The 13956-nt window shown below is 43.5% G+C and overlaps 1 protein-coding gene across 2 annotated transcripts in view; it reads left to right on the top strand.

The window, feature by feature from the left end:
- Nucleotides 1–13956, top strand: part of LARP7 (La ribonucleoprotein 7, transcriptional regulator) — a 126182-nt gene that overhangs the window by 47869 nt on the left and 64357 nt on the right. For both annotated transcript variants that reach the window (XM_085641437.1, XM_085641438.1), the window contains exons 6-7: nt 1640–1748; nt 11779–12165. In XM_085641437.1, coding sequence (XP_085497563.1) covers nt 1640–1748; nt 11779–12165 — 496 coding nt within the window. The remainder of the gene's footprint in view (nt 1–1639; nt 1749–11778; nt 12166–13956) is intronic.

Genomic DNA, 13956 nt, shown 5'->3' on the forward strand with positions numbered 1-13956 from the left:
GCCACCTGCGGCCCTCCTGACCTTTAATTGCGGTCCCCTGGTGAACAGCAGCACTGGGCTGCTGTTCGCTTGACAGAGCATGAACATTCAGAAAGCTGTGAACCAAACAGGCATACTTTATTTACACGTTAACTAAAGTTACAGTAAAGAAGGTGTCCTAGACAACGTAGCTTTAGGAACACCTTTAGGTTTAAAGACATCTTGCACTCAGTTTGTATAAACATGATAAACTCTCTGCAAACTTCAAAAAAGTGTATTTTGTTAACATGAATGAGCGTTTTACCTTACTAGATCAGATTATAACTGCATTGAGAAGCATGTATTAGCAGTGATAGCTTTAAAACATGATCTTGGAAAAATTCATACTGCCACCATTCTGAAAAGAATGCCATTAGTGAACGAAGAGGCAAGTAATTTGGCAGGTGCACCTTGTGTGAATCCTTGGTTGTTGTATGATTGGACCAACATTGTAGTTTATTAGATAAAACACAAGAGAATATTTGTATACAGCACACTTCCTGAATTCATGTATTTTAATGGGCTCTCATATGTGGTAGTAAAGAAAAGGGAGGCAAAGCGAAATTAACCAGTTACCTTGGATCACACAATTTTGTCAAATGGTGAAGGCAGGACTGATACCAGGTTTCTGGTTCCACATTTTGTAATTCACCCACTAGATGGGTATCTCTTTCCCTCTAATGATTTACATTAGAAGTTAATGCTTTGACTTCATGGTGCATGAGAATAGAGTGTTGGTGGCAGACAGTCACGTGAAGGCTCTGTTTGTTGTCCACACCATGCATCTGCTTTGCGTCCCCCTACGCCCACCTTGTATCACCCTGACACTCGCATTGCTGGCATCGGTGCGGCCCTCGGCATCCCACTAACAGTACTTCACGGCACTCAGGGAAATGTTTGCGAGTACCCATGGTCCAGAGTCGTTGGATAAGTAGTGGAGTTTTATGTCTGAAATTGCAAAATTTAGGGTAAGTCTGAGGACCTTGCACTGTGGAGCTCACAGGCCTACCTTCCTGAAGGTGGAGAGTTTGGTTTTCTTTAGGTGGTCAAAGAGTGGTTGTTCAGTGGTCATTGGCCTTGATCTGATTTCTGAACATTTTGTCCCTTATGAAGAAGTTGTCTTCAAAAAGTTGTTAGTGCCTTTTGGTGCTTTCTTCCTTTGTAATGTTAATTTAGATGAATTTGGTGTGCTCTCTTAAAGGGGCAGAACTAAGAGCATTACAGATTTTTTTGGCTATACCTTGGTAAAGGTAGATAACTAGTCCTACATTGTATTATTTTGGCTGTTAGCGACTAGGCCATCTGTCTGCAGCATGCTGAGAAATTAACTTAGATTGTCGCTAGCTGTTATTTGTTTTTAACTGATGATGTAGAGAAAACAATTTCTACGCCTCTGCTAATCTGTTTAATATTCCATTATTATACATGCACTTGTGGGTATTATTTTCTGTCTTACATTTTTTGGGGATTAACAACTTTATTAATTTTGTGAGACGCATACATAAAAGGACAAAAGACCAACAGCAAGTGCAGATCTCAGCGCATATACATGATGACCTTAAGGCTTCTGTCTTGTATTTTGTAATTTAAATGGTGTTTCTTTTTCTTTTTATTCCGTCAGACTTTGAACAATCCACCTGAGGATGCACCAAGGAAACCTGGTGTTTTTCCCAAAACTATTAAAAATAAGCCTATTCCTGTACTGGAAACAAATGACACTGCTGCAAGTGGTAGGTATCAAGCTGGATATTTGGAAAATCTATGTGCTATTCTATCAAGCATAGATACTGACCGGCTTGTGAATGCTTTGTTGCTACGTTTGACTGAATGTCCCACCCCAAATATTAATCCAATTTCTTACAGTTAGTGTTGGATTTTGTGTGTGTGTGTGTGTGTGTATATATATATATATATATATAACATTAAGATAAACTAAATTATAAGGGGTTAAAAGTAATGCATACCTATTTACTTTTAAAGTAAAGAATTAGTTTAAAGTAAAGAATTAGAGATGCAAAGGCGTGCGATGTAAAGATACTCCTGATGTAATGACGTGATGAAAGCCATGATGTAATGATTCGTAATGTAATGGTCTCCGATGTAACAACTGACATTCAGTTTGGTTGACTGTCGCTCATGCAGTTCAAGTTCTTTGAAAACTGGCACACTTACACTGGGTGGGGAAACAAAGTTGTGAAGGTACGTTCTGCCTCCCAGGAGGACCAGTAATCTCACAATTTCTCTTGGAGTTTGGACATAATGAACAGTCTTTCTTTAACCTAATGACCCGGCCATTCTCTATTGCTGAAAGTCAAGGAGCCTGCCATGAAAAAAATACTGCCCCCAAAATTCCTTTGTCTTGATCCAACTAGATCCTGATGGAGACCATTGGGGAAAAGCCAAATTCTCCTGCTTAGGGGTTACTTTGCTCATACGATCGTGCTCAACCATAAGACTAGAAGACCATGTACATCTACTAATGTTAAAATACGTTCTGTTCCTTCCTTGCCAGTGGTGACAAGTGGACTGTAGGAAGCTGGCTCTCCATGTGATATAGCTATAACCTGATATACCCTATAAAGAGTCCATGGGTTCCCTTGCTAGTAGACGGGCTTGCTATGCAATCCTAAAGTGCTCTATTAGGAGGTAGTGAAGTTGAGCAGCCTTAGGCTTACCACAGAATGATTAATAAATGACACGCACGACTCAAGAAGGAGATCCGCACGCATTTATAAAAATAGCAAGTATCTTTATGTTCAGGTGAGTGGTGCACAAGGTCCAAGGTAGCACCAGCAGTACACCACCAGTGGCACAAGGGCGGTCGGGTGCAGGGTGCAAATCCGCGTAGGATGCCCAATGTATTTCCATGGAGATCGGTCACTGCAATAAGAGGCTGAAGGCTCTGGCCTGGAAGCCAGTCGGGCTGAACCAGCAAGTAGGGACAGGCCTTGCGCTGCTCGTGGATGGGCGGGGACACCTTTGGTCCCCTTAGCCAAGGCCCAGGGCCGACGGGTGCAGAGGTGTCCTTAGGAGTTGGGTTTTTCCTTACAGTAATGGTTGAGGGAACCTGAATGCAGAGGCTGCAGGCTACATTTGGGAGTGCAGGAGAGGTGAAACCACGATGGTTTCCAACTCGAGAAGGCTGGGGGACCTTGTTTACACTGGTGGCCCTCTTCAACTCGGGTCCGAAGCAACGTGTGCAGTGGTTGCTTCGGGTGTCGGATTTTAGCGGTTCCAGGAGCCTCACACCTCTTTTGGAGTTTCTTGAGAACAGGTCTGCTGTTCACGGAAGATCTCAAGTCTTTTTCGAAGGCAGGCAGTCCTCCCACGTTTCTGGAGTCGACAGCTGCAGGACGCATCGACTTTGGCTCAATTTTCAAAGAGGGGCGCAGACAGCACGGCAGGGTTGATACCAGCTCGGCTGCTGCTTCTCTCCTCTGTGCTTTTGTCGCTCTTCAGTGTCCTCTCTCTTCTTAGGTCATCAGGATATGCTTCTCTGGTGCCTGGGGCTCACCTAAATACTGAATTTAGGGGAGTGTAGGGTAATAGCCAATGGGCTAGTGACCCTTGGGGTCAGTGCGACCCCATACGACCACTTCCTGTGGGAAGTGGGCTAAACCCTGTCCCAAAATTCCTAAGTAAGCCATCACAAAGATGGCTACTTCCTACAAATCGTGTCCACTTCACTGTAGCCCACCTTAGGGGTGGTACTAGCCTGGAGGTGGCACGCCTATCGACTAGCTAATTTCCCCACATATCCAGGTGCCATGTGGCTCTGAACAAGGGGGTGGCTTCCTCTCCTGTGAGGGAAGCCAAATGCTCATTCCAAAGACGTCATCTTCTTTGAACCTTGCTGGCCCAGGGAGGCTAATCAGCAGGTCATTCTGTGGGAGGGAGTGTTACACCCTCTTCCCGGACATACTTTTGTTCCTGCTCTCCTGAAAGCAAAGGCTCTCATCCTAGGAGGTCAGAACTGTGCCTCAGGTGGCAGGCAGGCCAGTCAGCAAGGACACCAGAGGCTGGTGCTTTCAGGGGGCACCTCTAAGGTGCCCTCTGTGTGCATGTATTGGTAAATAGAACACTGGCATCAGTGTGGGTTTATTAATACGAGATATTTCATACCAAACATCCCTATTTTCAGTGAAGCCATCATGTAGCTGGGGAACTTGTTTTCACCAGTGTCCGGCACGTTTTAAGATGGCTTCCCTGGTCACTTGTACTGGCAGTAATATGACTGACCAGTACAGGGGCATATCTGCTCATGCAGGTATGCCCTCACATGTAATATCCAGCACCCTTCCTTAGTGCTGTCAGGCCTGCTGTAGGGGTAACTTATAAATATTACATGCAGTGCTAGGGACATGGTACTTCGGGATATGTGACCTGTCATGTTTTTACTTTGTTCTGCACCAAAACATGCTGCCTGTAATGAAAATCTTGCATGTGCTTGATATGGGGTCGCTTAGGGTGGCACAGTTCGGGCTGCAGCCATTAGAGGCCCCCTTAAGTACCCTCTATAGTATGTTTGTCCCTAGGTCCCAGGGTACCATTTACTAGGGACTACCAGAGGGTGCTAAAGGTTTTGCTAAATGGGAGAACAATTGTACAGTTTTGGGAAAAATCTCTGGCACTGGGGACCTGGTTAGCAGGAATCCAGTTCACTTTCAGTCAAACTCACATCATTTACCAGGCAAAAAGTGGATGTGACCATGTCACAAAGGGGCACTTTCCTACACAACCGGTACCAAATTCACCAATCTCACTGAGCAGTCTTGTGTCCTCTGAGCTGCCATGTAATGAAAGAGGGCATCTGTAGGTAAATCTGCTACCCAATGGGAAAAATGTTCTACCAGACTTATAACAGCCAATGTTCAGTCTGGTGTTGCAATCATATTGACCAGTTATTTGACCATGTTCTATCATATATTTATTTATTTGGGAGTGCATGTCTCCTCTCTTACTTCGGAGAGCTGAATGTCTTACTATGAGGAGTCTGATTTCCTCTTTTTTGGGGGGTTGAGGGGGTGCTTAGCAACTAGAGTCTTTACCGATGTTCTCCAGTCACAATGACTCCTTTATAAACTTTTGCTGTAGGTAAGTATGAAGTGCTCTGTTTAGTGTTGTTTGATGAAGCTCATGTAGGCTGGTTTTGCTCTCAGATTGGTATAAGGAATTCCATAATTTAGGACTACGAACGTCCTATGTGCTTCAGACATTTAAAGGTTCGCTGAGTAATGAGATGTGTGTTCATTTAGCAAAGATTATGGTGCATGTAAAGTGAGGATGGGAGTTTAGGTAATCTGGATATATTTTCCCAGTAAGTTTTGTGCATATTAAATAGAACCTTGAACATGATCCTTGCGTACACTGGGAGCCATAATAATGCATCTAGGACTGGTTTCAGGCTATATTGCCAAGGTCAGACACATACTGTCTCCTTGGTAATGTAGCCTTTAGAAAATAGCAATGAAATTCTTAGTGAGTCCTGAATAAATTACATTTGGAATAGTTAGTGTCCTTGACCAATGTGAGCTCCACCTAGTTGTTTGGAAAAAAAGTACGAATATTTTGTGAATAGAAAGCCCGCAAGATGATCACTTTAACCACTTCATTGATGTAAGGTGTAAATGAGAACTCCTCATCGAATATGATCCTCAGAGTTCTTACTTTCAGCTAGGTTAATCTGGGTCGCAGCTGAGGTTAATCTGGGGTCTTTCAAGAACTGCAGTCCAAGTGCACAGTTCGGTTATGTCCTTCCATGGACTTGAGATTTTATTTTCGTTCTTTTCTTTAAATGCAGCTCTTAAATCGCAATATGTGATTCATGCATCATGTGTTTTTAGCCTAGTTCTCTGGGCTTGTTTCTGCACATGTTTGAAATTTTCTTGAGGTGTTCCTTGAGGGCCTGTATTACAGGGCATGCATGAATGTTGAGAAGCACAAGAGATGTGTGATCACTGAGGATATGCCACATGACCGTGATCATGAGTATAATTCCATTGAACCAATCCTTAATTTTTGGCTGTGGTTTAAGAGAAATAACTGGAATCGAGGTAAATAAAAAAAAACACACCCTGTATTCCAGCTTTTATGGGGAATTGTTTTTTAACTTTTTATTTTATAACAGTACATTATTAAGATAGTGGCAATCATCTCGGTCAACATATCTTTACCAGTGACATTATATATAGCCAATGTAGTACAAGCATCCTGCACCATATGGTATGCAAACAAGTGTGGGTTTCTAATTTGGCTATAGGTCCCTGTTTCTCGTCACAGGAATTAACCCCGGCCCCTGCGTGGTCACCCCTCGGTATCTTCTGATGTGTCAGCAGGTCGAACTGGTTGACAGAGCATCCCCTTCCTTCCACTTCCCCCCCCCCCCCAGATCTTTGGCATGGGAATTTATTTTTGATTTATATTGCCACAGCAGGTGAACACCCCAGAGCTCCTTGTAGACGTTACGAAATTCTTCGTCCTCAGTGCTTTTGATTTGGTTCCACAGGGGTCCAGAGGCTATGGAATGTACATATCCTATCTGAAAGAGGATGCAGAAAACACAGAGATACACCCTATATGTGATAATTTCATAGCTAAATATATTTCCCTGCCTAAATGCATGATGATGAGCTGAGTGCAGTGAACTTACAAGTAGCCTATTTTCACTTTTCAAGCTGGAAAAGGCTACCTTTGGTTTCTTTGGGCCATTGAGAAAAAACTGCATTTGAAGTAAAAAACAAAAATTGCTCCCTTTTTTGTGAGCGTATCGCCAGGTGCCTCTGGCAAAGCCCTGCTGACAATTACATTCCTTCTGAGTGTTGAGGAGATGCTTATCACCATTTGGAAGATTAATTCTTTAGACATTCCTCACTGACTATTTCTACCGCCTCAGTCCACCAGTTTTGGTCGGGATTACGTGAATGAATTGAACTCGTGCCTCAAACTATAACAGGCATTTAAGCTCATTAGTACTCTCAAGGGCACTGCATGTGAGAGGGCCTTTTATTGCACAGTATTCTTGGGACTACAGAGTAGACTGCTCCGCTTCTGCCCACATTTACTTGCTCGACTGGGTTTCTGAATAGTATGGATTTTAATAACTTCCTAAGCTTGAAGGGAGCTAAGGTTGACGCTCAGAATAAGACTTGTTGCTGCAGCAGTCCTACTACTGTTTCTCATAACATTTCAGTTCATTGCAACCTTTCCTGCACATAATATAATAATGTTTCAGAATCTATGGAGAATGGTGTAAAAAGAAATTTTCAAAGTGTACATTTACTCAGAAAGTGCAAGGCCTGTTTCACAAATAGTAGCCGTCATGTCCAAAGAAGCCGAGTTTAAAAGTAAAAAAAAAAGCCAACATTTTTAATCCTTGCCCCCTCTCCTGTTCCTTCACCCATATGACATAAGAAGCAGAGAAATCACAGGAATAATGGTAACCAGACTCCGAAAAACATCTTCTTTCAGTGCCTTGGTTTGCACAGCCTGTTTTGTACAGTGTTGTCCATTTCAAGGCTGACTGCATTATTTCATCGAAACGATGTTTCTGGAGGTAGAAATAGTAAAACGACGCTGCCAACTTAGAAAAAAGGAGAGGTGGAGAATGTAGAAAACTAATATCACTTAAAATCAAGAGTCTATAATGAATGCCTCCTATTTGGTATCCCGCATGTTTACGTTGCATCCTGCTATAGAAGGATGGAGATCAAGTAGATATTTGGCCCATGGTTTAGATTTTGTTTCGTGTAATTAACTTGAAACCTTTGAACTAAGTATCTCTTCTTTCATGATGTTGGGCAGGGAACCATCGTTTCAGATTTAAATTAGTCTACACTTTAAAGGCTATGCAGATGTTGTTTTTCTTTTCCATGCCGCCTTTGAATACAAATAGCACTGTATCTTCACTTTTTTCACAATATGTTCTTTTTCATTGGGTCGTCTGTTTTTGATCTAAATACGACTTTTTGTTGCATAAGACTGAATTTTAAATCGACTTTTCAGAGGGGCGTGGAATTGAATATGATATCTACTTATCCATGGTACAGGTTGCTTCATAAATCTACTTATCCTGTAAAAATATCCATTTGTCCTTTTGTTGCCACGTGGTGCAGCAATAAATTATGCCAGCAGTTTCATTATATAAGAGCTTTGATAATAGCTTTTCTGATTATGCCATTGCTCATACTTTAGTAGGGTTTGACGACTAGCAATTCCTTTATTTTGCCACCATTCTGCCGAGCTGCATACTGGGGCTGGAGGTAGCAGTAAGCAATAGTTCCAGGGTTGGAATGCCTTTTTTCCATCTGTGAAAACCTACTAACTTGCATGTTTAGGGGTTTTCACCAGCTCTTCTCTAATATTTTCCTGTATTGAGAAAGGTTCGAAATTTACTGCTGACAACTTCAGAAGTAAAACATCTTCCAGGTTTGGGGAAAAAAGTGGTTGGAGGGACAGTGAACTTGTAAACGCTCAACAGATTTTCGCAAGAGCAAATCTTCACATGCAAATCTTCACATGCATATTTTATTTGTGCCAAATTGCAGTTCACAAATAATTTCTAAGAGTACGAATTGCTGGCCTTCTGTAAATTCGTGCGAATTAGTGAAAGCCAAAAAACTGCACTAATGCAATGACATTTTTCATTGGTGCACTTTTGTGATTTTCTTTAAGCATTTGGCCCAAGTTAGATTTGGTGTTAAAAATGTTGTTAAAATTCTCCCTCTGGATTTCGGCTGGCTCGTGACAGCATTCTGCTCTTTCACCAGGAGCATAGCGTCACACCAAGTACTTTCATTCAGTGCCAGGAACTACTGTGGCAATGTGTGATTTTTGAGACCAAATATAGTTTTGCTTTTTGCCAATGTTTGTTGTAATGGTGAGGATGCTACAAGAATAAAGTTTTACTAAAACCATGTCAGAACAAGACATGCATGAGCAAAACCAAAAAGCTGACCACCAATGTCAGACCTATTGGCTTTGCCAGTGTTTGTTTATTTTCATGTTTACCATAATCTTGCTGATACTGGTTACACTGATTTTCCGTTATGAATATTTTTGGAAATACTAGCGTGCATCACCACTTGTTTAGGAAAACATTTTTTTTCCAGTTGCATTTTTGTGAACATTTTATTTTGAAAGCAAAGAATCGTCATCTTGCTTTCAGGCTTCTACAAATGTTCGCATTTAATCAGAGACCATTCCCGGGAGGATAGTAGGTAGCCTTATTCACCCTAATAATAAAGACTTTGCATTGATAAACCATAAATGCAAGTTCTCACAACATTAACATATGGACACAAATAATACCTTGACTGAAGACAGTACCCTTCCTTGATCCATAATGCATTGTAAACTGGCAGACAAAGGATTTATGTGACGGGTTTGGGGCCTACTTGTCCCAAAGACAAAATAAACATGAAAACTTGTTGTCCTTAACCTCAAACAGTATGTCCTTGGTGGCGGACTATAGGAATTCCAAAACCCCTGGACTTTTGTATAAATAATATGTCATATTTTGCTAAATCAAACTCATTGAAGCACTTGCCTACATTGCTTTTACCTGTGCATTCACACAGCAACTACGTTTTAGTGAAAACTAGTAAATATGCTAAATGTTTCTATATGGAAAATTGTTTCTTCCTATTTATGAAATGCACTTGAGTTCCTTTTTGGGATACAGGGTTGCCTTCGACCACTATAGATCATTTGAATACAGTGCCATTGTATTTGTGGCAGGTGAGGCATTGCCAGCTTATATGAATACCAGGGCATTCCTGGTATCGTATTCTGTTTCCTCTAGAACTGCCCATTATCTTCCTTGTGCTGCTAAAGGCCAAGCATTGGAGAAAGCATACCTGCACTAGCAACAATATTTACCTTTTACAGGTGTTGTCTGGCCAAAAGTACCCCATGCCAGGATCTGGCATCGCTAGGGCAAATAGTCTGCTCTCCTGCAGGCTCTTGGGGATACCTAGCAAGTGCCTCCCAAGTCAAATGTCAGTCCTTCGCTTCAATGTTTATCTTCTTACATTCTGTTGAGAGCTGCAAATTCAGAGAAAGAGGGAACAATTGGAGCTCAACCCATGACAAACTACTCCGACTAAACTGGTTTCATGCCATTCGTGATGTTCTTGGTCAATTCGTTGTCTCCATACAGGTGTATTGTTTGCTTTTTGTGCCATAGTTATTGGGTGTTTTTTTTTTTTTAATCTGAATCTGACAGGTTCCTTCATTCTCTCGGTCTTGATGGTTCAACATGGCTTTTGATTCCATATATATTATACCACTGGGCTTAAATAACAGAACTTCGGTTGAAGAGCATGCCCATAGTATAGATCATCCTTTGGTGGAGCCCTGGAACTGGAGCTGCTTTGATGGTTTCGTTTCAGCGCCTTTGAAACACTTGTCTCTGTCAACACCTACTATTCAAATGTTATAACATTAAAGGAGCTCAAGAGACTCAAAGATTGCTTCAAAGCTCTGCCAGATTCTCCTCCTTTTTCATGGACTTCAAGTTGTTTCTCTTGTTTCTCCGTCAAAAGGTAGTTCTGCCTTATAAAAAAGCAACACTGCCATGTTGTAACTGTGCAAGCAAGGCACTCGCCATAAGTCTGCATTTATCAGCTGATGTTTTGAAACTGTGCACATAGTCAGAATTTTTTTAACTAAAAAATTGGACAGTGGAACAAGCACTTGCGGCACCAATCACACAAAAAATCACCAATGAAATAAGTCTTGAACTATCTTGTGTGCAGACTTCTAAAAGTGCCCCTGTCCAAGAGCACCCCCTACCCCAGGGGCAATTGTACAAACAAACTAGATCAGAGCTGCACCACTATAAAGTGAACAAGTCCATATAGATAATGATTGCTCAGTGAAGCGCGGAGTGAGATTTTCTTTATTTTTTCATTCTTAAAAAGCAACAGCCAACACGTTTATTCCTATAGCGTAGGACTTCTTCAGGGCAATCATCAGTCTGAGTCGACCGGAAGATAGGAAACATATGGTTGTGTGGCCTTTTAAATAAATTATTCCGAGCAGAAGTGGCAATCTAACATCTGATCTGTATATCAAATGAATGATCCAAACTAGCAATCAGGACGTTCTTTAATAAATTCCAGTTTTCAATAGTCGTAAGTAGGTCTGTAGATAACGTGGTATGATAACCACAGTTCTGTATGAACTATGCTGGTACGTTATAGACTGCACATCCTTAGGGAAGCTCTTAATCTTAGAGGCCATACTCCATGGTGGAAGTGTAGACCTGCATAGTATCTGGCGTCCCTCTCCCGCCCGTCAGAATCTTTCCCTGGATATCTAGCTGAAAGCCCAAAATCGGTCCTAGGATGCTTGTTTCCAGTCCAGGGAGGACCTGGCCTGGCAGTTCGGGCTAGACTGTTCCTATTGGGTGCAGGATCAAGACTGATTTGCATATGGCTGGGTCCAAACTGGAATGGCATGGTGAGCAAAAAATGTTGGATTTAGGCCCAGATCTCTGTATTGGGGCGAATGTATGACATTGTTCTGCATTCTGTCCATCAATTGTTCTTTTTTGAACTTCATACTCATGCAAGACTAAAAGACACTGTTTTTGGAGACAGAAAAAAAAGCATTTTGGTTTCAGCTGTGTCCTTTAGCTTAGTAGTGTGTATTGTGGCAGGGTACCCGGTCTTTGCTTGCAGCAGGCAATCTGTTTGAGAAATACTTCTGTGTTGCATGTCACTATATTCATTTTTATTTACAAATGTTAATGATTTGCAGAAGAAAAGAAAAAGAAGAAGAAAAAGAAGAAATCTAAACTGAAGGAAGAGAGCAGTGAACAATCTGCAACCGAGGTGAAGGATGCAAGCATGGACACAGGAATCCAACAAGTGAGTAAGTCAAAAAGGCACAGGACAATCTCTGACAGCTCCGACATGGAGGCCTCTGAAACTCACAAGCATCATTCGAAGAAAGAGAAAAAAAAGCGGGACAGGTCTGTGAGCTCCGAAATGGCGGAGGAGCATGTGCGACCTGCAAAGAGGAAACGCAGCAGCTCTAGCGACAGGGAAGCGCCATCTTCAAAGGCAAAGAGGTTTTCATGCAAGGAGGATGGGGATACACGGCACAAATCAGCAGACGACATTACAACTCTGAAGGAGTGCAAAGGTAGGACATGTTTCACATGTTTGTTGTTGCAGCGTTAATGAGCTGCAAATAGTTCATCCTCATTGCTTGATCTCCTTGGCGGTGCTCAGTAAGAAAATAATTGTACCCTCAAACAATTGGTTACAGTTATGGTAGCTTACATTACATGCATAATTAATAAGCAACAAATGAATGTTGGATTGATAAAAGTAAATGTGTGTTCGAGGCATATGAGCTGCAGATTGTACACTTAGCATAGATCGCCATCTGGTGTTGGGCCCGGATGTTTGCAGTTTGTTTTTCTTCTTGGACAGTCTTTGGAAGTCACGAGTTTGGTGACTCCTTCGGTCCGTACTGCGCATGGGCTTCGGCTCCATCCTCAGATTGTTTTTTTCCGCCATCGGGCTCGGATGTGATACTTTGTGCTCCGGCTTCGAACTTCTACGGTTCCAGCCTCGACGGAAAATCCTCGTTTCTTCGAGTTTCTTCATCATCATCTTCATTTCTCGAAGCGGCACTTTCTCCATCCCGTACATCGGCACCGGCCTTCGGGCCCTCCTCGACTCCGGTCCCGGCCGATGGAAAGGACTCCGTTCAAAAAGTGCCCAAAATGTGGGTCTAAATTTCCCCACACCGACCTCCATCAGGTGTGTAATCTTTGCCTCTCTCCAGAACACGAGGCCAGAGACTGCCCCGCCTGTAAGTCTTTTCGATCGAAGAAAACCATCCGGGATCGAAAAGCTCGACGCACCATGGCGCACTCATCGTCTGCAGCTCCACCGGACATCTTCGGAGACGGCGCCGAAGCTTCGGGGCAAATACACACCCAGCTGGAGGAAGACGTCGTCAGCGCTTCCGAGGCCGACGACTCCGACGTGGAGGACATCACACCGGCGCAGCGGGTCGTGAGTACTGTGCCCCCTCCCACCCCCGCGCCCAAAACCAAAGAGACTCAGGTTACTCCCTCGCCTGCCGGCCTGGGCAAAACCAAGACCAAAGCTTCTATCACCCCACCTTCGGGCCCGGTGTCGAAGCCTCCAAAGTCTCACGGCAGCTCGGGATCGAGCCAGCCGACGCCCGGTGCCGAAAAACAGCATCCGGCACCGAAGAAAGTAATATCCAGCTCGGCTCCAAAGCCACCAGTGCCGAAGCCTAGACTCTCGGTGCCGACCAAACACAAACACAAATCTGTCGGCACCGACGCTCTGGCGCCGAAAACTCCTCCGACGCCGAAAAAACCGGAGGCCCCAAAAAAGCATGGCGCACACAAACCATCGAAGCCCTCGGTTCCGTAATCACCGGTGCCGACGGACGATTCGGCACCATTGGCTCTGTTTACACCAGACCCTTTACAAAAGACTCTGTCCAAAGATCCAAAGACTGGGCTATTGACTTTAATTATCAAGAAAAGACGCCTTGATACTCCGGCTCCTCCTCCACCGCCCAAACGGAAGGACTCTGCTACTTCTCCCCTCAGAGTGCCCTCCCCACTACCGCCTCCCCTACCTCCTCCACCTCCTCCACCCCCTCCCAGGTCTCCGCCACCTTTACCTCATTACTCTCCGACCCCGTCCCCAGATCCGGATGACGGGGACCCGGACAATTACCCGGCGGACGCCCCAATGGATCCCACTCCACCGGGGACCCCAGACCCATGGGAGGATTACAATAACCCTGATGTACCCGATATACCTCAGGAAGACCTATACCCATCCAGGCCGTCTCCTCCAGAGGACTCCTTAGGGTTCCATCATTTAGTGCAGAGAGCAGCACACTACCATGGGGTGGACATGCACACTGAACCAGTGGAAG

Source organism: Triturus cristatus, chromosome 2_2 (genome assembly GCF_964204655.1).
Source record: "Triturus cristatus chromosome 2_2, aTriCri1.1, whole genome shotgun sequence".
Taxonomy (NCBI): domain Eukaryota; kingdom Metazoa; phylum Chordata; class Amphibia; order Caudata; family Salamandridae; genus Triturus; species Triturus cristatus.